The following is a 25,021-nucleotide window of genomic DNA, read 5'->3' as shown; positions in this document are numbered from 1 at the left end:
AGCCACTTTGAAGTACTAGAGTTATGGCATAGTTATAGCATCAACTCATATAGTTGGGTTCACACTATGGACCGACCATTGTATATTATAGTAAGAGAGTACTTTCCCTTATAGTATGTACTCTTATCTCTTTAGTTTTATGGTTGTAGAGAAGAGAAGAAGATAGAAGACAATTTAGCTATCTATTTCTCTCTTATGTCTTGGTCTTTTATAGTTTGCACTCTTATCTCTTTAGTTTTATGGTTGTAGAGAAGAGAAAAAGATAGAAAAAAATCCAACCATCCATCTCTCTCTTGTGTCTTGCTCTCTCTAGTGTGTGTGTGCGCGCATGCTTGCAAGGAACTTGAAGCTCTCCCTCCCCCCCACATTCTCTTTACTAGCAACCCCCTACCTATTTCTTCAACTAAAGGAACTTGAAGCTCTCCCTCCCCCCACATTCTCTTTACTAGCAACCCCCTACCTATTTCTTCAACTATCCGTAATAGATAGTTGGGTGTTGTGACTACCAAATGGGAGGGTAGTCTTACAACCTTCTTATAGTTGTTACTTCTCTTCCTCTTCCAAGTCCACCATGGGGTGTCTCACGAGGTAATAAGGCAGGGTTTACGGCAATGGGATGTTTCATGAGGTGGGTTTACGACAACGGGAGAACGACCACCCAAGCAAAACACGTAGTCCACAAATGATGGTCTCACTCCCTCGTAGGGGCAGTTTGCTCAGGATGCAGCTACTTCAGAGTTGGCCAAAGTTGAGGCTGGGCGAGGATGCGCTGTCTGGCTGTTAGAGTTCCGCACACAGGCGGATGGGCTAGAGTTTTATAGAGTGCATGTCAAAGTAGAGCTGACTTGGAGCAGAAGAACCGCGACTTTGTGCCAATCGGTGTGCGTAGCGACAGGTGAAGGGGGAGGCCCTTAGTTCAAATCCCTATAATAAGCTTCCCAAGGCATCCGGACTATTATGTCTTAATTGTTACCGCCTGGTTGCTAACTATAGGAGGGAAAAAAACCGTGGCAAAGGTGCCCACGGGTGGCGTGAAACGAGAAGCTGCGAGCTCCGGTGCTAGGGATCTGCAAGCTGGAAGAAAGAGAGCGGGCGCCGGACGGTATTCAGCCGAAGGCCGGGGCACACGTTATGCTTTGTATAAGGGCGGGCAAGCAAAGGTTTTCAGAGTACCTCTCAGCTCACGTCAATTCAGCTCAGGTGAGGTAGGGATGGGAGTCTCTACCCCCATCACCATCAAATTCAACATCAACGTCCATGGGGTGGTGGCATCACCATCACCATCACCATAACCATCGGCATCCATGAGGAGATCGTGGGTGTACAGTTTCCGAACCATGCCATTGCCTGTCCATTGCAATAGCCTCCCCTTCATCCCCATAAGCCAATGGAAACCTACCCATTGGGGAGTGAGGCAGCTTTGTGGCAAAACCAGCAAAAGAGAAGGTTCACTATTCACTCAAAGCAATCTTTCTTATACTCCGCCCCCAGCCGGGTAACTTACTTCATGTTTTTGTTATGTGTAGACAAAGCTAGGGCTACAGAGCTTTTATGGCGCAAGTTTTTTGCAGAGCCCTCGTGTTGGTGGGACAGGAGATTCAACAAGGTGAGTGATGTTAGGTCTATCTGTTTGAAGAAAGAAAGCAAGGCCTTTTGTTGGTGGGACAATAGTCTCAATAAGGTGCGTGATTGTGGTTTCTTTGTTTGACAAAAGAGTTGGTCCTTTTATTAGCAGCCAGTTAATCGGATTCCTAGGTTGGTTATGAAGTGTTTGTCCAACCACTTTACAATTGCCATGATGCTTTTGCTATTGATTGGTATTGTTGATGTAACAAACGTGCTACAATTAAAAGAGCTCACCCCCGTGAATCGAGAATCTTGTAAAGATATATTGCACTTAAACAGACTTAAACGACGCATATACACAACATACTGAGAAGATGTTGACTGTTCATTCATATCAGTAGCTGATTCAATAGGAATATTCATATCAGTAAAGATATATTGCACTTAAACAGACTTAAATGATGCATATACACAACATACTGAGAAGATGTTGACTGTTCATTCATATCAGTAGCTGATTCAATAGGAATATTCTTCCTTTGAGGAGGTACAAAATGGGGATCCTTAATTACAATGGGGTAATCATTATATACAAAAGTAATGATATGGTTTTCATATATTTATTTGCAAGGTGGCCCCGCCAAGGGGGGTGGGGTTTCTTATCCTTGAACCAAGATATTCCCAAAATTTACATCAACCCGATCTAGGGTCATGAGGTGGAAGTCAAGATTTTCGGGATAGTCGCCCATACGCAACTCAAGGTTCGGAACCGTCTTGTCTCAAATCTCCCACGCCATGCTCGGTGCGAAGCTCACTTGGTACCTGTGGTCAGTTGCCACTGTTGGCAAGAGCCACAATTTTTGCACCGAGCGAGCACTCACATTTATGACTGATGCCATCATCAAAAATTACAGATACCTTTCTGCCGTTGATCAAACCCTCCATCCTGAGGAGATCATGCTGGCCAAGGCCAAAGTACCCAAAGAGCTTCCTCGGCACAAACTGTGCTCCTGTCACGTGCATCCCGCACTTGGATGCCACGTAGACATTTCTGTACAGAAGGTGCAGGACCTGGGATGGTGAACTGGTCCCATGTGAGCCCAGTCCGGGACGAGTCAGCCAGGGATCCATCTCAATCGTCCGAGGTCAGGTGTGCATTGTCCTGCACATGAGTCCAAGGTCAGGTGTGCACTGTCCTGCACATGAAACAGTGCCAGTCCGCGCTGTGAGTCTCCCTTTGCAATGATGTCAGATGTTCTGTGTATCTAGTTTGCAACCGGATGCCAGACCTCTGTGGGCATGTAGGTTTGCATGTAGAGATGGGGCCAGCCCATAGGGCTACCCCAGTGCGAAGATTTGCACTCTTAGTGTGGGCATGGGGGAGATGTAGAACCACCCCCAAGGGGCCAGGAGGGCCCAGGCTGTGCCCACCAGCCATGGCATGGGCTGGAAGGGCTGTCGGCCAGCCCTAGGGCTTCTGGACAGGCAGCCGACAGGGCTAAAAGCCCTACCCAGCAGGTCGGCCAGGTGTGGGGGGCAGTCCCACACCCATGCACAGGGCTGCCCAGGAGCCTGGCACTGTCCCAACAGGCATGCGCAGAGTGGCCAGCAGGTTGCATAGTGTGAAAGCATATTATTGCTAAAGACCTAGTCGTGAGGCTTTTATAAAGCTGGCCGACTGGATGCTAAGGGGAGTATAAATACTCTAGCCAAGAAACAATGAAGGCATCTCAGTTTTCACCAAGTGCTCAAGCCAATCAAGGGCCAGTCAAGCCAAGGGGATTGCCAAGCAAAGGGGTGGACTTTTGAAGGTCAAGGGCAGGGATTTCCCAGCCAAGAAAAGGTCAAGTTTTCTGTATAATAAAGCAAATACACCATCCGTGGTGGGGGCCCTACAGAGGGTAATTGGGACCCAATACTGTGTCCTCTCCATCTCCCCCTTCTCTCTCTATTTTCTGCACATCTCCTTTCAGTTTGTGCGTTAGTTCCGTCGCGAAAAGAGTGCTGATTTCTGAGTTTTGAAGTACCGATCCTTCTCCGAAGCTTCCGCATATTACAGTGGTATCAGAGCCTACTTCAAGGACAAAGATTCAGCAAAGAAAACCAGAAAATTTTTTCGCTCGTGTGGTTGGTTTTTAGACGCCAGTGGACTACCCCTTTCGGAGTGACTCCTGTCCCTCGAAGGACGGTTGGTTTTTAGCCTCCGGAAGTCTCCGGAAGTCTCCCACACAGATAGTGGATGGTCAGATTGCGTTCCGGAAAGGAATTGCATTTTCCCGCTATGGCGAGTTTCGGCGACGAGAGAGAACCAGAACCATGGGACCAGAGTGCACCAGGCAGCCCAGCTAGGGCACCCGGCTTGAGTGTCACAGACATGTTCCAGCAGCAGATGATGCGAGCAATCGCAGACCAGACAACCAAGTTGGATGAGCAGAAGGCGCGGATTTTGGCTCTGGAGGAGCGTTCTCGCTCTCCAGCGTCGCGTTTTCCATCTCCTCCTCCCTCTCCTTCCGTATCCCAGATACCAGATCCTCGTCACACAGGGACCCTCTCGCGGGGTCACAGCCGCAGCCAAGCTCCTTGCTTGAGATGCAGATGCGTGCATTGGAGATTCGACAACGAGAAGACGATGCCATGCGACGAGTGGAACACGAGCGTTACCTCAGAGCTTTGGACGCCAGATTGACACCGGCGGCGCCCTCGAATCATTTTCCCGAGAAAATGAATTTCAGTAAATATAATGGTAAACTCGATCCCACTACTCTTTATTCATGGTTACATCAATTTGAAGCTTACTTTGCCGCAGTTAGGAAAACAGATACTGACAAAGTGATCTTAGCTAGTTGGTACTTGGAAGGTGAGGCCATTCCTTGGTGGACTCAGTGGGCTCATGCCCACACCAGAGCAGGTATGGCAGCTTATGTGTGGGACGAGTTCGTCCGCGACCTTAAGCAGCGGTTTTTACCGCCCCACTACCTTGAGCGACTCGAAGACGAGTTCAGGGGAGCGCGTCAGAACTCGCAACCAGTCCTTCAGTTTGCCAATAAAATTTCGACCTTGTGTCTGCAATTAGGCTTATCTGATTCGGACAAGAAAGGGCAGTTTTTGTATGGCCTGGACACGCAAATCCAATGGGAGGTGCGTATGTTTTGGCCAGCCACCTTTGAGGACGCACTCTGGCTTGCGCAGAGTGCAGAAATGAAACACAATGGTGGCAAGCCCAAGACTTCCCAGCCGGCTTCTCCCAAGGCTAACGCCTCGGGGGGCAAAAGCCAGAACCAGACGGGGTCTTCCCCAGGACAGAGCCTTGCTCCAAGAACTCGAACAATGCGTCTAAGCTTACTCCAGACCAAAAAGCGGAGGCAGGCAAGACAGGTGGCAAGTTGAGTGCTAAGGAGCTTTCTCAGTACAAGAAGGAGGGTAGATGTTTCTTTTGTCACACAAAAGGACACACTTCTCGGGATTGTCCGAAGAAGCCTCCAAAGGCCGCCGCCGCCTCCACAGCTTCCATGGTGAGCACAGCTCCCACACAGACCCCAGCGGCTACCCCTAGTTCTTCAACCCCCGGTGCTTCAGTTGGAGCAATTATTAGCCGGGAGCTCGAAGATAAGCAGAAGGGCGCCCATGACCAGGAGTATGAGCGCAATGAATTGCTCAAGTCCTTTGGCTACATAGGTGGCCAGAGAGTCGTTGTCTTGTTTGACAGCGGCAGCACGGAGGATGTGGTCACGGAACAGGCCGCTAGGCGTGCCCGTTTCGAGCTGACTCCGGTGGACAAACAGGTTGAGGGTTTTAGCACAGGTATGACAACGAGCGTCAAGTATGAAGCTCTAGGTGCTAAGTTAGTAATTCAGGGCATAGAGTTTGTGCGTGACTTTATGGTTGCCCCTCTTGTAGGAGCAGACATAATTTTGGGTATCTAGTGGTTTCACAAGTTTCTTCTTGATGTCAAGTGGGACAAGCACACGTTCCAGATCGATCGGAATGTGTCAAACACCCCGGTGACCATTAAGTGTGAGCCAGGTATTCCAAACTTTCCGCTCATAAACCACTTGCAGGCTAAGCGAGCAGTCAGGAAAGGCGCACAGTGTGCGATGATTTACATCCAGACAGCCCAGACGGTGGCCAGTGCTTCCGAGAAGTACTCGGTTCTCCATGAAAAGTTCCAGAAGATTTTTCTTCGGGACAGTCTCCCTCCTCAGCTCCCCCCGTCCAGACCGGAGGATCACAAGATTGACCTCCTCCCAGGCTCGGAACCCCTGAGCAAGTTTCCGTATCGCCTTTCTAAGGCAATGGAATCGGAGTTGGACCGCCAACTCCAAGAATTGTTGCAAGCTGGCTTCATCCGCCCCAGCGTGTCGCCATTTGCAGCACCGATCTTGTTTGTCAAGAAGAAAGATGGGTCTTCTCGGTTGTGTGTCGATTATCGTGCACTCAACAAGCTGACTATCAAGAGCAGATTCTCGATGCCTCGAATTGACTATATTCTCGTGAGGCTGAATGGAGCTAAGGTGTTCTCTAAATTGGATTTAAAGAGTGGGTACCACCAGGTACGGATTGTAGAGGGGGACATCCCCAAGACAGCAACCTTCCGTACAAAACGGGCCCACTATGAATTTGTGGTTATGCCATTTGGATTGACGAACGCCCCAGCTACATTTAATCGCATGATGATGCGTATTTTCCGGGAGTTGATTGGAGAGTGTGTGTTCATATTTCTGGACGACATACTCATATTTTCAGCTACAGTTGAGCAGCATGACATTGATGTGGAGAAAGTCCTTAAGTTGCTGGAAAGCAACGAGCTCTATGTCAATGAAAAGAAGTCAGGATTTTATCTGTTCCAGGTACATTACTTGGGATATATAATTAGTGCTGAAGGCATTCGACTTGATCCGGCTAAAGTGGCCGAGATTGTTAACTGGGAAGAACCTCATACCGCTTATGACATTAGATCATTTGTGGGTATATGCCAGGCATATTCCACCCACATTGACAAGTTTTCTGATCTCTCGGCAGACCTCACCGATCTGCTAAAGGGAGTGAAAACAAGAAGGCAAAAGATTTGAATGACTCCAGGAGCATTGGAGGCATTCCAGAACCTCAAGGTGGCTTTATCAGAAGCGCCTTGTTTAGCCCTTGCCTCGTGGAACGAACCATTTCAAGTGATCATCGATGCGAGTAACATCGCAATTGGAGGTGTATTGCAACAAAATGTTCATCCGGTAGCTTACATGTCTCGTAAGTTACTGCCCGCCGAAAAGAACTACTTGGTCTATGATCGTGAACTCCTAGCAGTTATACAGGCCTTGAAACATTGGAAACATTTCCTGTATGGCCGTGACTTCGAGGTTCGCACTGACCATCAGGCATTGCGCTGGATTCAGACGATGCCAAGTGCACAGTGGAGTGATCAACAACACCGCTGGAGTCAGATATTCCAGCAGTTCGGTGGTATGATTGAGTACCTTCCAGGAAAGGCCAATCCAGTGGCCGATGCTTTGAGCAGGAAGTAAACTTGGCATCTCGGTCTGACACTATGGTTCTAGGAATCCCGCCAATCGGGTACCAATGCCGAATGAATAGCTGGGCAACATCCTCGGCGGTCACATTGGCCCTGCAAGGAATAAGCATAACAAATTTGCTGAACCTATCAACAATAGTTAAACACTGTGTATTACGCTTACTCGGACTGGGAGACAGATTTGTGACAAAGTCCATCGAAATGTCCTGGAAAGGACCCTCAGGAATTGGCAAAGGCTATAACAATCCTATCTTCTTTCCACGAGGAGCTTTCACCTTTTGACAAATGTCGCAGCGTTGTACATATGTAAACACATCACGCCTCATCTTTGGCCAATAGTATTGCCGTTCTAATTTCTCCAGAGTCGAATTCATGCCCCTATGACCACCTGTAATGGCGTCATGGGCATCATGGAGAAGAGCTGCCCGGAATGATTTCATGACACATAGTCGGCCTTTGTAGAAAAGCCAACCATCGCGTATCAGAAAATGGCATGGTCCTGTGGCATCCAATGCCTGTTCCCACTGTGTACCGAATTCCTCGGAATCCGCGTACGTGTGCTTCATGTCTTCTAGTCCTGTACCAACAAGGTCAAGTCTAGTGGTTTGAATCGCAGAAACTTGTCAGTCATTTTTGGAGGGCATTGTTTGATAATTTTGGTACTAAGTTGAATTTTTCCAGTGCATTCCACCCATAGACAGATGGCCAGACAGAGATATACAACCAGTTGGTCTTTGATGTGTTGAAGTGTTATGTCCACGATCAGCAAGGTAAGTGGGAATCGTTTTTGCCTTTAGTTCAAGCTGTTTTGAATGACTCTTTTTCTTCAGCTATTGGCAGGACTCCATATGAGGCAGCGTTTGGAAGGCCTTTCCAGTCGTTGTTAACCAAGACTTCGTCTTCAGTACCGGAGGCGAACAGAGTGACGGAGTCTTACCAGGAGATCCTAGAGTCCGTTAAAGACAGATTGGCTAAAGCGCAAGAGGCCTACACTCGACAGGCCAATAAAGACCGAAGGGACATGAAGTTTTCGGAAGGGGATTGGGTGTATCTTCGGATTATGAAGCAAAGATTGAAGCAGGTGGGCAAGCGATGCCCAAAGTTGTCTTTCAGGAGCTTCGGACCATTTTCCATCCGGAAAAAGATTAATGAGGTGTCTATGCAGTTAAAGCTACCTCCGAGTTGGACTATGCACGATGTATTTCATGTCAGTTGGTTAAAGCCATATGCAGGTCCACCCCCTTCAGAGGTCAAAGACGAAGCGGAACCAGACATTGTTGATGAAGCAGAAGTAATGGTTCCAGAACAAATCCTTCTGCACCGTTTCAAGCATGGCTTAGGTCAAAGACTACGACAGTTCCTCACGAAGTTTCAGGACCGAGGAACTCATGAAGCGGTATGGCTCGACAAAGAATTTTTCGAAGACTATCCGGCATTATTGACGGATTATTTGGAGGCTATGCAGCTTCCGTCAAGTTAAGCAGAAGGGATGTCACGTGTATCCCGCACTTGGATGCCACGTAGACATTTCTGTACAGAAGGTGCAGGACCAGGGATGGTGAACTGGTCCCATGTGAGCCCAGTCCGGGACGAGTCAGCCAGGGATCCATCTCAGTCGTCTGAGGTCAGGTGTGCATTGTCCTGCACATGAGTCCAAGGTCAGGTGTGCACTGTCCTCTGCACATGAAACAATGCCAGTCCGTGCTGTGAGTCTCCCTCTGGAATGATGTCAGATGTTCTGTGTATCTAGTTTGCAACCGGATGCCAGACCTCTGTGGGCATGTAGGTTTGCATGTAGAGATGGGGCCAGCCCATAGGGCTCCCCCAGTGTGAAGATTTGCACTCTTAGTGTGGGCATGGGGGAGATGTAGAACCACCCCCAAGGGGCCAGGAGGGCCCAGGCTATGCCCACCAGCCATGGCATGGGCTGGAAGGGCTGTCGGGGCCAGCCCTAGGGCTTCTGGACAGGCAGCTGACAGGGCTAAAAGCCCTACCTAGCAGGTCGGCCAGGTGTGGGGGGCAGTCCTACACCCATGCACAGGGCTGCCCAGCAGCCTGGCACTGTCCCAGCAGGCATGCGCAGAGTGGCCAGCAGGTTGCATAGTGTGAAAGCATATTATTGCTAAAGACCTAGTCGTGAGGCTTTTATAAAGCTGGCCGACTGGATGCTAAGGGGAGTATAAATACTCCAGCCAAGAAACAATGAAGGCATCTCAGTTTTCACCAAGTGCTCAAGCCAATCAAGGGCCAGTCAAGCCAAGGGGATTGCCAAGCAAAGGGGTGGACTTCTGAAGGTCAAGGGCAGGGATTTCCCAGCCAAGAAAAGGTCAAGTTTTCTGTATTTGTTTTTCAGATTTACATCATTCTAATAAAGCAAATACACCATCCGTGGTGGGGGCCCTACAGAGGGTAATTGGGACCCAATACTGTGTCCTCTCCATCTCCCCCTTCTCTCTCTATTTTCTGCACATCTCCTTTCAGTTTGTGTGTTAGTCCCGTCGCGAAAAGAGTGCTGATTTCTGAGTTTTGAAGTACCGATCCTTCTCCGAAGCTTCCGCATATTACATCTCCACTTGGTGAATATCAATAGTAGAGATACGAGGATTACCTGAGATTTCGTGAATAAAGGTTGCTCTTGTTCTTCTTGTTTGGACATACCTTGGCCATATGCCCCAGTTGGTTGCACTTGAAGCATGCTCCCGTTTGTCTTTTGGGCTGCCTTGCGTTCTTGTTGAGCCTTCTTGTACTTTGTTGAGGTTGATCGGTTGATTGTTGGGGTTCGGATGAGCTTTTAGTGTCAACATGGGATCGTTTTTTATTACCAAATCCATGCTGGGGTTTTTGTGGAGTGCACTTGGGACCATGGATATTAACATAGTTTTGGGCAAATTTAATAGCATCTACTGTTGGTTCCATAATCCATTTCTAGAAACCTCCAACTTGTAATCTGGATCTAACCCATGCATAAACATTGCCATGGTGTGGAAAGGTTTCACTTTACATTGTGCCAGATTATTGTCTTCTTGTGGATGACTACCATGAGGTTATAAATTGCACTTTCTTATAAGGTGAATTTGGGCATATTCCTGGATTCATCTAGGTATATCATTCGAATGTTTTTCCCCAACATTCTCAAATCTTGTAGTTTCCAGTAGGCCGCTATCGGGTCTATCATGGCAAAAAAGTATCCACAAACCCTTGCTACGCCATGTACTTGGGCTGAAAATCACGCCTCGAGATATACGCTTTTTTTAAAGGAACATCTAGACTTGAGATTCCTTCAATCATTGGCTGCACCAATCGAGTTGAAGTAAGTCGTCCCCACTGGTCCAACCAGTTCTTGACTATAGCGTCCTCACACTCCTTTTTCTCTCCAGAAAAAGGCACAGCCTGAAACTGTAATTGGTTTTGAGGGCCAACGAGCCTACTCAAAGCCTGTAACATTGTTTCAAGTGCGGTGAGACTACTGGTCACGGTAGTGATGGTAGCTTGCAAAGTATTAAGACTTTACTCCATCCAAACGTGGTTCCTGACCGTGAAAGGAATCTATGTGGGATCATTACCTTGACCATTAGCTTGCGGGCTTCCGGTAATGGTAGTGGCTGTTTGGTTCTCCATGGTAAGGAAGTGAAAGGTTCAAGAGGATACAAGGATGGATGAGAGGGGTGCAGCAAGGTATTCAGCCGTTGGAGATTGGGGCGTAGTGATGGCGCATGTCAAGCATGTATGAGATGGGCTGGGCTGAATTTATACTGTACGGAGCATTTATAAAAAGCATGCTTTAATTTTGTGCTTTTCTGTAAAAGTTACTGCGTAAAATAAAAGCCCCTAAAAAAAAACCCTACTTTTAGAACAAGAAAAAGCCAACGTGCTTTTTTTGTTAAAAACCAGTCTCCACATCACTAAACTTGCTTGCCCCTGCTTTTTCCTATATGCCCAGCTCCTTGCTTTTACCTGTGCCAAATCTCCCCATTTCCCCCGTTTTATATGCGCCAAATCTGCCATCTCCTGTGTAATCAGCCGCCCTGTGCTATGCCTGCTTGCCTGGTGATCAGCCTACTGGCCAGTCGGCGCACATGCTTCTGTCCTGCTGGCCAGTCCTACTGGCGCTTGCCATTACAGGCCGCCTAGATGTTGTTGCACCTCCATACTGCGGGCAAAAGCACCGCCCAGCTTGGTGTGCCTTTCCAAGCTTAGCCACCTTGGCTGGCCTAGATACCCCTTGCAGCCACACATCCAACAGTCCCTGCAGCACTTGCAGCCAGCCGCTTCCATATATCCCTAGCACAACCACACCTGGCTGCCATCAGTTGGGCTCTTCTTGTGACTGACGCATAGGAGATAACAATCAATTCTCATTGTGTATAATAAATCGTGAGGGGGATCTTCACATCTGCATCGCCCTTCTCTGCCCTCGCCGCCCAGCCCTGCCATTGGTCGCCATCGCCGTATTCTCTGCCCTTGCCCGTCAGACCAGAGCAGCTGGTTCTGTCTGCGTTTTTAGGGTTTTTCCTGTTTTTAGGGTTTGTCTGCGTTTTTAGGGTTTTTTTCCTGAAATTAGGGCTTCTCCCTTCTGTTTAGGGTTTCCCTCTTCTGATCTTTTAGGATTTCGCCTGTTTTTAAGGGTTTCTATTGTGTGTTTAGGGTTTCAGCGGCACTGTTATGGTTTCAGCTGTGTTGTCACCCTCTGCTCTGAGCCAATCTTTGGAACCTCCCTCCGTGTATACTTTGGTAGCGTACCTATTCTTAGGTGTGGGAACGTGTGCTGGGTCTTGCTTCGCTTCTGTCGGCGTGCAGCTCTCCCTCGTGCTGCCCGCCTTTGTGGTTGTGCATTCCTGTTGCCCCTTTTTCTGGGAGTCTGGGACATGGCGACCACCACTGGTCTGGAACCGGGCCCCACTTCAGATACCCCTTCTCCCTCTACCATCCAGGTCATTCTTTTAGAGGAGGAGAGCACAATAGTTTACTGCTGCATTGACACACCTTCGCGGTCTGTAGTTTATGGTCGTATAATTGCCCTTTCTCCATCCCGCTCAGAGATTTGGACTTGGTTGCAGGCTTCTCTTGCCATCACCGCTGGCCGGATTGTCGAGGTTCTTCTCTTAGGTTGTGGGATCTTCATGCTTCACCTTCCTGATGCAGAGGATGTGACTCGTCTTCTCAGTTGCTTCCATTGGTGGTTTCTGATAGGTTGATATGCCTTGTTCACTAGTACCAGGGCTTTTCGCCAGCCGACTTTGACCAGTACCTTAAGATCCTTGCTACCCTTCAATTCCCTGGTCTTTCTCCGGAGCTTTCGCCTGTTGTGAGGCGGATTGCTGCTTCCTTTGATGCTCCTTTACCACATCCTTTGCTTCTACAGTGGAGGGGGGAGCAACTATCTGCTGCACTCAAGCCTGAGGGGTAGGCATCTGCCACTGCCTTGGGATTGAGGGTCTATCATCTGCCGCCTACGCTGGGAAGGGGCTGCTAGCTGGTAAGTCTGGACTCTCTGTATCCGCCTATCACCTGGTTGCCAGCCACCCTCCTCTGGATCTCCAACTTGCTGAGGCAGGGACTGACTGTGAAGCTGAGGGTCTGGACTGGTGGTCGAGGAAAACGGGGGCACTCCTTCGCCAAATGACCATGCTGATGACACCGCAAGCACTGGCCACTCTGCCCAGTCACCACCATCATGTGCTGCTACAGGCTGTCCTCGACTACTTGTGGAAGCTGTAAGGGATCAACAACTGCCACCCTGAAAGCTCACCAGAAGCACATCGTGGCAACTCCCTGTCACTCCTTCGATTGCCTCGCAGGTGCCCTCGCAGGACCAGGCTATCTCTCTCGTTGCTTTGAGTCCTCAGGAGGGCCCCGGTTGAGAGTCTAATGTGCTCCCAGGAGATCAGCTAGCCAGCGCAGATAGAACAGCTAGACATTGTTAGGAAGGCTCGTCAAAGAAGAAAGAAGGCCAAGCGGCAGGAGAAGCGATGGCAACAGAGACAAGCTTCTGTTAGTAGTAGCCCTCCACTTTCTAGTTCTTCTGAGCCTATTGCAGAGCCGATGAAGATTGTAGTCGTGTGCGAGGCTATGTTGGCTGAACTTGATAATGTTGCTCCCTCCAGCCACATGATACCTTCAGGGACAGACATGCAGCCTCCCCCCCTCCCCATTCAGTGTTCATCCTCATAGGTATGAAGAGGCAAGACCTTGGGCACTGCCGCAACATCTCTCTGGTCCGGAGCAACAAGAATGAGAGCTAGGGAGCAGTTCTTTCATTGTGGCCCTTGGAGTTTTGATAAGGAGGCTACAGTGGACTCAGATTCTGACTGGCCTGCCCTGCTAGAGGTGGTTGTTTTTGTCATCAGAAAAGTGGGCACGGCTCTATCACTCATAGCTAGGTCTGGTTTCCCTGTGCTCTGTTTTTTTCTCTCCCAGAGTTGATATTGTTCATTGGACACCAGACCTCGCCCTACAGTATGTCAAGATGCAGTTAACCCGCAGGGTTGGCGAGTGGTTGGGACCTTTTGGAGAGCAAGTGACAGAGGCTCTTACCCCTGATTATTTTGGTCTTGTTGCTTTGAGATGGTCTGCCAGACGCTTTTTCTACCGGTCATTCTCCGAGTGTGTGAGACTTGGGTCGTGCGGCCCTGCCTCCTTGCTCCCAGTCATGGAGTGCGGCTGTTCCAGTTAGACACTTTGCTATCACCACCCATGCTCTCTTGCCTTGGTTGACGGCTGCGTATGAGACTCCTGCTTGGTGGTTGAGGCCCCTCCTTTCCCATGGTCCTCCTTCTCGGAGGATGTGGAGTCTGATTCTTCTACAAATATTGTGGCCAAATGGCCGCATCATTTTGTCTTTGCTGCCCGCACCTACGCTCGTCGCTCTTGCAGGTAGCACACCTTACTTGGTTCCTCATGAGTCTGCACTTGGTCTCCTGGAATATCAATGGTCTTCATAGTGGGGTAGCTAGGAATGGTTGTCAGTCCAAGCTTCAACTGCGATAGGAGTTAGATTCCAGGATTATGGGGCAGTTGGATGTTATTTTACTGTAGGAGCATCACATTTTCGATTCCCAAATCAATCAATATGGAAAGATTCTTGCAGGTCAGATACACATTTTGGGATCCTTCCTTGGGCAGGAGCAGTGGAGTATGTATCTCTGTTGGTGACAGATGGCTGAGCAGTGTGTGTGGCCATAGTACTTTGGTTGTTGGCAAAGCCATGTGGATTCCCTCTAGATTGGAGACACCAGATTGGGGATTCTGAATGTGTATGCTCCTACAGATGTTAGAGCCAGAGGGCAGTTTTGGTCTGATATTGTTGCGTCCCTTCCTACCTTGGATTCTTGGATTATTGGAAATAATCTTGAATCTCGGGAAGACTGTATCTGCATGGAAGGAGCCAGGCAATGAATTCTTTTGTTGGGATTGCAGCGGCTGTGAGCAGGAGGGTTGGGATTGGTTGATGTTCTCGGCACATTGTTTGGATAGTTGGCATGAGACCTTCTTTCACAGACTTTCTGGTAGTCTAGCCTTCTCTTGGGGCTTTAGGCGGCAGGCGGCTAGAGAGATTGGACAGATTCTATGTAGATCATTGGGCTGTTGTCAGAGGTGGCTCCATTGACATTCAAGCCGGGACCACTATGTCAGATTATGCGCCAGTTCATTTACTGCTTGACCCTCCCTCTGTGTCGGCCCCGGGGTGGCCTTGTAGGATCCCTGATTGTTTATTCCAACGTGGGGAGGTCAAGGAGGCCATTAGACTGCTATAGGATTGAGATTGGACAGATACAGAGGATGTTGTGGAGAGGGTGGCCCAAACCTTGGTCGAGTCGAGCCGGATTTGTCGGGAGATGGCAGAGGCATGCAAAAGGAGTATGCAGGAGGAGGAAAGAGTTATTAGGTGGTCTCTAGCCTCTATCTAGCAACTTCAGGAGAAATATCCTGGTGTTCCTTCTCTCAGGGATGACGAGGTCCGTGCTAGAGTAGCTTTGAGTGCCATACTTGAGAACAGATCTGAGTTCGAGTGTCAACTCTTCTGCTTCATTCTAGGTCCGCAAGGGGGAACAAATGAACAAAGAGTTTTTCAGGATTCATGGGCTGCGGCCTTGTCGTCATCAACTTAGGGCTTTGAGAGATTGCCAAGGCTCAGTCCGTACAGCACCAGATGAGGTTTTGGAGGTGTCCATTGAGTTCTACTCTACCTTGTTCTCTAGTGAGGTAGATTCTCCAGAGGTCGAATTCGCTAGACAGAGAGTCTAAAGTTGCACTCCCAGGCTGGTCACACAGAGGAGATGGGTAGGCGTTTGATGGCCCCTTTCACAAAAATGGAGTTGGCAACTGCTTTTTTCTCACAAAGTGTACACAGTCAGTAGAAACCTTAGGGTTTGCATCAGAAAGCATCCTGCATATTGCACAGCATTCATGCATAGCATCTAGACCATTGTAGGAACCTCAGATAGCATCCAGGATTTATCTAGGATTTTTCTGGTATTTTTCCCATCATTTTCAGCATTTATGCATCATCATTAAGCATTTAATGTTTATAGAGCAGTCGGCTAGCATCTAGTGCCAACCGACTAGCAACATTACTAGTATAAATAGGACGGCTTGACCCATTCTCTCATTCATCTCATAATTCAGCCAAGGAGCATTAAGGCGCATCCCATTCAGCCTTGCATCCACCTCAGATCCATGCATTTTGGAGAAGCGTATCATCCTTCAACAAGAGGAGCATTCAGCCCTCCATCAGCAAACGCATCAGTGCTCAGCATTCGGCCATCAGTTCACAGCATTCAGCCATCAGTAAATCTTGCGTTTTCTGCATCCATGCAGTTTTCAGCATTCATTCGTCTAGAACAGTCCCAAACAGTCCCCCTCTTAGCCCTAGCTTTGCATCCCTCCCTCATTCCATTGGGAAGAGTGCATAGGCTCGAGATTGGACATCTTTGGTGTTTCTACAGAAGTGTACAGTTCAGCCCAACACTTGGTCTTCAGAGATCTTGCGTTTGGCTTATCGTTAGTCACACCGCCGTTAGTCTCTTTAAAGATAATAAAGCAAATACTATCTCGGTAACGGGATAGGGGGCCCTTCAGTGAGTAATTCGGGACCCCATACGGTGTACAGTTCTCATCTCTCTCTCTCATCTCTCTCATAAGTTTGAAGTATTAAAGTGGATTGCTAAACTCGCAAAACTCAGGATACAAAAAAAGGTGTGAGCATTTGTGTGACAGGATCCTCCAATACGAAGACTTCCGCTGCATGTTACATCCCTACATCAGAGATGCTTGTGGGCACATGATTGGTGAGCGATCTTACATCTCTTGGACTCAGTAGGATGGAGGTCCTGACCGTCTGTGTGCTTTTGGAGGTTTGCATTCAGTGACATATCCGGCCCTAATCTTGCCTAGTGCATTGGAGGTCTCACTTCTGTGCATGCTCAACGGACTGAGATTGATGAGGTGTGTGAGTACAGGCTTTGGTTGTGGGAGAACCGACCTTTGGCAGACTTAGATTGGGATCCAAGTCAGTGGTTTTGGCCTCCATTACGACAAGGCCAAGAGATGGCTTCCTTCTTTCAGTACACTGCCAAGATTGGGCGTCGATTGCTCAGATAGTCCACACACCCTCCTTTTGGAGCCCCTCATCGGCATGCAGAGGGGATTTCTTCGGCGTTCTTGGAGAGATTTTGGAGGCAGCTTTGGGATTCATGGAGACCACACAAGACGACTTACTTTATGTGGATGCTGGCACATGTTGGTCTACCGGTGGGCAATTGGCTAGTGCAGATGGGCATTCCGGGCACGTGCTTAATTTGCTCATATGGGATCTTGGAGACTCCTCATCATTGTCTTTGGTCCTGCCAGTCCTCTCAGATGGTGTGGACAAGTTTTTCTCGGCTTCTCTGACAGATTTCTCCAGACATCGGTTACTTGGGGTGCATTTTGCATTTTTTTGGTATCCCTCGTCATGTTTAGCATTCTCAAGAATCATCGAATAGCTCAAAGACCTTTAGTATCATAGGCGCTATTACTGGTTGGTGTATTTGGAGGGCCAGATGTCAGAATCTTGTTTTCTGTATATATGTATCAAGATGTACATAGATCCTAGCCATGCTGTTGCTCAAATACTCAGTCACATTGGTCACTTAGCTCCTATTAAGCTCGAGGGACCATGAAGCATATTATCATTCCTCTTGAGAAGTGCTCTTAATTCTATGTCATTTTGAGGCACTCTCTTCTAATGGGGTATTGAGTCTAAAGATCCTCTAGTGGGGCCGCTCTCTTTTAGTGGGGGATTGAGTACAAAAATCCTTCTTGATCTTGTCTACATGAAAGGCTGATCAGCTTCAAGCACACCCTCACTAACACAAGTCTAGTGGTGGCCCTAGAAATGATAGATTCTTAGCTAGATTTTTTAAGGTTTTGTCTCTGTTGGACTTGTGAGCATGCATTCACAAGTTGAGAACATGCATTTCCACTTGGGAAGGTATGTGGCTAGGTGAGTTGGGAACATGCATGTCTAGGTCCCTATTGTTCTTGCAAATGTGCATTCATAAGTCTAGGAATGTGTATGTGGGGAACTACAAATGTGCATGGCTAGTTCTTGTGAACATGCATGGTTAAGTGTATGTTGGACTTGTGAACCTGCATATGCAATTTTGACAGGCTGCCACGTGGGAAAGTATGTGGCTATGTGAGTTCATGCATGTCTAGGTCCCTGTTGGTCTTGCAAATGTGCATTCATAAGTCTAGGAATGTGCATGCGGGTAACTACAAATGTGCATGGCTAGTTCTTGTGCATGGCCTCCAAAAGGAAACACCTAAAGCCTATGACCTTTTTTACAAACCTGGGATCATATAAATACAAAAGGGATTGGACTTGCATATTTACAGGCTCCTAAATACCCCTACATCAGATGGATTGCTGTCGGCTAGGTTCTTGGACAAACAAATGCCAAAATACCAGTAAAATGCCACATTGCCAAGATATGTCCTCTAGCTTCTTCTGATTGCCTTGGATAAAATACCTACCTTTAATCTTGGCTGTTTACTGAACCAAAAAGGTGCCTAATCACAACCTTAAACTAGGGATTAAGCACGTCCACATGTCGTGCATGTGACACTTCCAAAGCTGTCCACTCTTCATGAACTACTTCCTCTATGCCATGATCTGCAATGGGCTTATTTTCAGCACTTACATGCTGTCCATTAGGCATTTCCAGTGGCTATTTTGCTCTGACATCTATGCCTAATGGGAGTAGTCCCTCAAACATAGAGCCATTTTGGAAAACTCTACTGAATTCAGAGCTCATTTGAATTCTAAGGCCTCAGATCTGGCTCCCCGCGACTGTTGTAACCCACAAATATGCATTTAATTGCCTTGTCATCCATCTTGTCTCTTAGCTGTGGAGGCACGTGAGTATATGCAAGGTAACCAAAAGACCTGAGGTAGTCAACGGTCAACCTTAAGGTTTCTATCATACTAGGTCTTAAGTGGAGTAATGGTCTTATAGCTTTGGCAGGGCACCTATTCAAAACATGTGCTGCACAAATAATAGCCTCCATCCAAAACTTGTGAGGCAAGCCCTCACCTTTGACCATACATCTAGCCATCTCCATTAATGACCCGTTCTTTCTTTTTGCCACACCATTCTGCTTTGGTGTGTATGGCATTGTGCATTGATGTTTAATGCCTTTCTTTGCCAAATATGCTTTGAATGCATCCGACATGTATCTTCACCCCCCCCCCCCCCCCCCCCCTCCCCCCCCTCAATCTGAGTGGAGGGTCTGCACTCTACAACCTGCATTTTCAGCTCTTGCTACATAATGCTGAAAACACATAAACACCTCTGATTTTTCTTTTAAAGGGTACACCCAAGCAAATTTGGAGTAATCATCAATGAAGGTCACAAAATTAAGATGCTTCCTAAGTGATGGTGTCCTCATGGGACCACACACATCACTGTGTATGAGCTGTAATTTCTAGACAGCCCTTACAGATCCATCCTACATTTTGCTTGAAACGCATTCTTCACCTACATGTCTTAGTGGCAGCTCCACATGAGGCATATCCTACACCACTTGATGCCTTTGTAGCAACAACAAACTGCGAGAACAAATCTAGCATGCGATAACTCTGCCTCTTGCATGGCAGAAGCAGAAGTAGTGGCCAAACATGCATCTTGTGCTCTCTTCTCAAATGAGTCCAAGTGATACAGGCCTTGGTATAAAGTCTCAGAAGTCACAATCTTTTTCTCTATCACTCATTATGCATTGCATCTGTCATCCTCAAAGTTAACTACATAACCTCTTTTGGCAAAAGAGGAGATTGATAACCAATTCTTCTTTATCCTTGGCACATAAAAGTACAACTGAAATGCATAGGTCTGAACCATCTACAATTGTGCGTATGATCTCACCAATGCCTTTGACATGATAAGAAGAGTTATTTGGACATGTGACTTTCTTGCCTTTTGGGGCAGCCCTCAATGAATCAAACAAATCCCTCGTGGAGGTGATATGTCTGGAGCCTCCACTTTCAAAATACCCTATAATCTGTTTCTCATTAACATTGAGAGACAATTGCTCTTGTGATGCATAATAATTGCAAACCAAGATGTAGAGGCTTCTAACAATCCATTTGGCTGAGAGTTTGTCTGCCAAATCAATGATGTTATGTAAGCGTAAACCTCCTTCATCCTTAGGGTGGGTACAATATCTCCAAGCTCCTTTGGGGATGTAGAGGCTTCTAAAAATCCATTTGGTTGAGAGTTTGTCCGCCAAATCAATGATTTTATGTAAAGCCTAAACCTCCTTAGGGAGGGTACAATATCTCCAAGCCACTTTGGGGATATTATAGTTGTTTGAGTCTCTAGCCCATAGAAAGTTTCTGCACATAGTATCGAAAGTCTTGAGATCCCTGGTAGAGTGTCCCCATCAAGAAATAAAGTAGATGGTGGAGGGTTTAAGAAAGTCTTGACATCCTTGGTAGAGGGTCCCAGTAAGAAAGAAAGTAGATGGTGGAGGGGATTCCTGCACAAAGTTAGCTGAAATATCATCTTTGTCTGCAGGAGCATTAGGAGAGTCCATTTTCTTTCTTCTTCTTCTTGGCCTGTCTCTTGCCCTAGCTTTTTGCAATAATGACACTTGCCCTTCGTCTTGGGCTGATCTCCATCGCTCTTTGCTTTGCTTGATGGCTGTCTAAAATCAGCCCTAGACTAGTAGTAGCCACCCTTTGCCTTGCCCTTACCCTTGCCTTTGTCATTGGTGGCAAAGGCTCGATCACCGCCATGCATAACGGAAGACTTGTTCTTCGTGTAACAACAAACCCACTAGTTCTTCAAAGTGAAGTGGTTCCACGTTGCCTTGCATGGATAGGGTGAACCGTGAGAGACGTATGAAAATTCAAGTAAGTCTCTAGCAGTGAAGACAAATTGCTCTCGAAGATTTTGGATCCTTGTGAGATGATCTGCCATGTTGTCACCTTCACTCATATCAAGATTCTCAAGGTGCTGCTTGAGATATGAGACTCTAGCCTCATTCTTAGCTTGATACATGGTTTCCAATACATCCAAGCCCGTTGAGATGTCTTACAAGCTTACACCAATCAGTTTGCGATAGGCTCCCTTTTCCATGCTGCACGTTTGTCATGTAGCTTTTCATGGGTGCTCAAATGTGCTTGTAAAGGGATTACGGAACCCACCCTAGTCACGGTCGTAGAGTTGGCAACTCTTGCGCTTTTCTACTCATGGAATGACTGGCAGTGCAATCAGCCTCAATAAGTTTGGGTAGTTTTTGCCCATAGCATTTGTAGTGAGCAACCACTGGCTTAATTTAATTCCACTAGTTTAATGGAATTCTTTTGACACATTTGTGTTGTAACATGTATTGTTTTTTCTTTTTCACATAATGAAAGCATGCTGGAAAAAGCTTGGAAATTTTTAGGAGCATAGTTTTACAGCTCTAGGGTTTGAAATTCATTAACAATTTGAAGGTAAAATACAGTCCAATTTTTGAGGCTATTTGGGATGCCTGGAGTCACAAGGTTCAAATTAGCCAATTGACCATTGTTTTTCAAGAATTTTGGAGGCCTTAGATTTCTTAATCCATCTGCAGATAGCTTGTATTGGAGGTTATAAATCATGTGTAGTCTTGGGAAAATCCGATCATGTCCAACTCCTTTTTGAAGCATTTTTCTTTAGAATGGCTGGGTAAAATATACGTTACTTAAAAAAATTAAAGCATTAGGCACTATTTTGGCCATATTTAAATATTTAAACAATACTTTCAGGCATGTTCAAGGCTGAAAGGAATGGTTCCAATGTGTCTTATGAATTTGGACCATCATATGAACATGTAGCACAAAAAAGAAATCCCAATATATCTCACTGGTTGATTTAAAATCGTAGACTAAATATTTTATTACACGTGTACTATTCACCCCATGCTTTATATAATATTCAATCTTGATACAAAAAAAAGCACTTATTTTCTTGTGTGTAGGACACAAAATTGCAAGTTCCATTCATGTCATGCCCGAAATACCGAACATACCTCTATGGGATGACCTCACCATCATGAATGTTGTTGTTTACTTGTTTTTTTTTCCATGATTTAGGTCACGTAGATCTGTCCTAGAAAAGGAATTTATGAGTACACTTCTTTTCTAGAAGAGATGATAAAAAAAAACCTATGAAAGGACACCTTTATGTCTTGTTATGCTGTTGCTGACTGACTGTACTGATGGCAGAGAAGGCAGAGATGCCCTGACTTTGTGCATTCTACGACGAAGGAGGCATTGTGGGTTGATAGTTGGTTGAACCCCCTTTGGGTAGAAACACATCTAGATGCTTTGGAACAACACTGCAGTAGCTCCATGGTACGAGCAAACTACTCTGCTGCCAAGCACACAAATTCAACCAAGGCCTTTTCCAGGTCCTTATCTATGCTCTTGCCCCTCTCAACAAAGGACTACCAGGGTGATGGCATTAACTGATTTTGTTTCAATTTTGCAGCAGGCCTTTTGAAGTTGCAACATCCTTCGGCTCCTTTGGAGGTGTGAGAAAATTATGTGAAATGGGTAGGCTTCATGAAGCTATCTCAACTACGGACCATATGCAGCGGCAAGGAGTCGGTCTTTCAAACAATATCTACTTCTACCTTCTGCAGGAGTCTATTGACAAGGAAAATATGCCAGCAGGCAGGGAAGTGTATGGGCTCATTATGAAAGCTGGACTCGAGACCAACACCTTTCTGGGAAGCCAGCTCATAGGAATGTTCACAGCATGTGGAAGCCTGTCGGAAGCTAATAAGGTGTTTAGGAAACTGCCTGCACCAAATGTATTTGCATGGAGTGCAATTGTCCTTGCAAATGCAAAGCTTGGGCATGCGGAGCAAGCTATCGTATTGTATGAGCAGATGAAACTGTCAAATCTACAAGCAGATGGACACCTTTTTGTGGCTGTTTTGAAAGCATGTGCCAATGTAGCAGCACTACCTCAAGGTAAAGCGGTCCATGTGCACATGATTAGCTGTGGTCTTAAGCAGGATGTCTGCATGGGAAATGCTTTGGTTCATATGTATGCCAAGTGTGGATGCATAGGAGATGCACACACGGTGTTTGATAAATTACCAAGGCGAGATATGGTGACATGGAGTGCAATGGTCACAGGTTATACACAGCAGGGGTATGGTCAAGAGGCCCTCCAGTTAGTTCTGCGGATGCATGCAGAGGGCATTGAACCAGATGATGTCACATTTGCATGCATCCTCAAAGCATGCGCTAGCATTGGAGCTGATGATTATGGTGATCTGATTCACGCACATATCATTGAAAATGCTAAAGAGCTGGATTCTTTTGCTGGAAGCACACTTATTGACATTTATTCAAAGTGTGGGAGGCTTGATGATGCATGCAAAGTGTTTGATGAAGTGTCTGATGGGCGTACAGTAGTGGTCTGGAACGCAATGATTGCAGGATATGCAACCCATGGGCATGTAGAGGAGGCTCTTGAGCTCTTTCAGCACATGCAAGGCACAGGCTTGAAGCCAGACAAAGTCACTTTTGTCAATATTTTGTCGGCACGGTTGACTGGAGCAGGCTTAAGTCATGTAAAAGAGCTTTGTGACTGCGTTGCTGAAAATGGCTTTGAGTTAGATGCTGTGGTTGGAAGTGCTCTTTTGGACATGCACTCCGATTGTGGTAACCTGGAGGATGCGTGCAGAGTGTTTGACAATCTGATGGAGAGAGATGTGGTAACATGGAGTGCAATGGTTGCATGCTATGCTCAGCAAGGGTATGGTCATGAGGCCTTGAGTGTTCTTCAGCAAATGCAGCAAGAAGGCTTACAACCAAATCCTATCACTTTTGTTTGCGGTTTAAAAGCATGTTCTATTGTAGCAGCCCTAAAGCAGGGAAAGCTGGTGCATCACCATGCAGTAGAGTATGGTTGTGAGTCAGACCTTTTTGTCGGAAGCACGCTTATTGACGTGTATGTTAAATGCAAGAGCCTTACGGATGCACGTGCTGTGTTTGACAAACTGCCAAGGCGTGATTCAGTGACTTGGAATGCCATTATTGAAGGTTACGTTCAGCTAACCGGTCATGATGGGGTGCTGCAACTTTTCCATGACATGCAATGTCAAGGCTTAAAGCCGAATAATGTGACATTTGCATCTGTTCTCTCTGCTTGCTCTCACTTAGGCCTAGTAGATAAAAGCTGCCAAACTTTTCAGCTGATGGAGGAGCATGCCATCATGCCCACTGTTGACCACTACAATTGCATGGTAGATCTTTTTGGCCGCTCAGGTCACCTTAAGAAGTCAGAAGATCTGCTTCGAGCTATGCCCTACTCACACAACATGGTCGGATGGAGGTCTTTGCTCAGCCACTGCAGGACACATGAAAATGTAGAGCTGGGACGACGATGTTTTGATCTCGTTGTCTCAGTAGATGGCAGACACTCGGCAGGTTATATGCTCATGTCAAACATTTACAACCGTGCAGGCATGTGGGAGGATGCAGGCAAAGTAGAAGTAATGAGGAACTTTGCGAATGCATGGAAGTTACCTGGCAAGGCTTCTGTTCAGGTCCATAGTGGGCTGAATGATTTTACTATGGCAGAAAAAAGCCACCCTCGAAGGGATGAAATGTTTGTGAAGCTGAACAGGTTGTGTATGGAAATGAAAGTGGAAGGTTATATGCCTGGCTTGGACTTGTCTTGTCTATCCTTGACAAAGTGCAGTGACATGTTTTCCTCCTCAGCCCGAGGGCTTTCCCTGTACCAACAGTCATATTGGGGGTAGATAGCAGCAAGATGAAGGTTTACTCTTCCAGTGATTGAATGGCTGCAAGCTGAACAGCAGCACGGGGGGCAGTTGGGGATCAGTTAGCACATATGCACAAAGTCACCGCCCCAAGAACAAGGCTTGCAGTTTTCTCAGCTAAAAGGCTACAATAGGCAACAAACTAACCTTTGAGGTAAACATCTTTGTGTGCTAATCAACAAAAGAAGAAGAAGAAGTGATATTCTTATCATTATGTTTCCAGAGCCAAAAAAATACAACAGGAGGTTTGGTAGTAATGCAGAGCTGCTGCATCAATTTATTATCAGCGCATTCCACAACCTCTACAAGAGTTTGAAAGTGCCCACATCTTAGCGTCTCCATAATGTTTTCAGCTTGTTTGAAATATGGAGCTGCAATACTGAGCAGTGCCAACAATAAGATGGTAGCAATAGAATCTACATCGGAAGTGTTGCACTGAGTAAGGAGACTGTAGCAAGACAAATACAAAAGGAGGTCATCATGCCCATAGTGGCATTGTTGCATTTTTTGTGGCATACAAAATGTGCCATTGTGTCCTTGTGTTTGTGTTTTTCTCTCTTTCTTTTTTCATATTCTTTGATGCAAATAGATTCTTGGCCATGAGCATTTTTGAAAAAGAAA

The 25,021-nt window shown here is 46.8% G+C and overlaps 1 protein-coding gene across 2 annotated transcripts; it reads left to right on the top strand.

Moving 5' to 3' along the window:
- Positions 1-497: 497 nt before the first annotated feature.
- On the top strand, positions 498-25,021 carry LOC147610745 (pentatricopeptide repeat-containing protein At2g33680-like). 2 transcript variants are annotated; one of them, XM_086785217.1, is made up of 4 exons: positions 498-1,446; positions 1,527-1,606; positions 21,825-22,009; positions 22,093-25,021. In XM_086785217.1, the coding sequence occupies exons 1-4, from the start codon at positions 1,305-1,307 to the stop codon at positions 24,377-24,379; spliced, it is 2,694 nt and encodes an 897-aa protein (XP_086641343.1). In that variant the 5' UTR covers positions 498-1,304; the 3' UTR covers positions 24,380-25,021. The 2 variants fall into 2 exon arrangements, with proteins under 2 accessions (XP_086641343.1, XP_086641342.1); XM_086785216.1 differs by having other exon boundaries at positions 505-1,446; positions 22,090-25,021.

Source organism: Cibotium barometz, chromosome 48, assembly GCF_041138505.1.
Source record: "Cibotium barometz isolate CiBa-2024 chromosome 48, ASM4113850v1, whole genome shotgun sequence".
Taxonomy (NCBI): domain Eukaryota; kingdom Viridiplantae; phylum Streptophyta; class Polypodiopsida; order Cyatheales; family Cibotiaceae; genus Cibotium; species Cibotium barometz.
This window is presented reverse-complemented; position numbering and strand designations above follow the sequence as displayed.

Coding starts and splice junctions, on each gene's coding strand:
- LOC147610745 (XM_086785216.1), top strand. CDS start 1,305: ATGAGGAGATCGTGGGTGTACAGTTTCCGAACCATGCCATTGCCTGTC. Junction 1,447..1,526: donor CAAAACCAGCAAAAGAGAAG/GTTCACTATTCA, acceptor TGTTATGTGTAG/ACAAAGCTAGGGCTACAGAG. Junction 1,607..21,824: donor GGGACAGGAGATTCAACAAG/GTGAGTGATGTT, acceptor TACTGATGGCAG/AGAAGGCAGAGATGCCCTGA.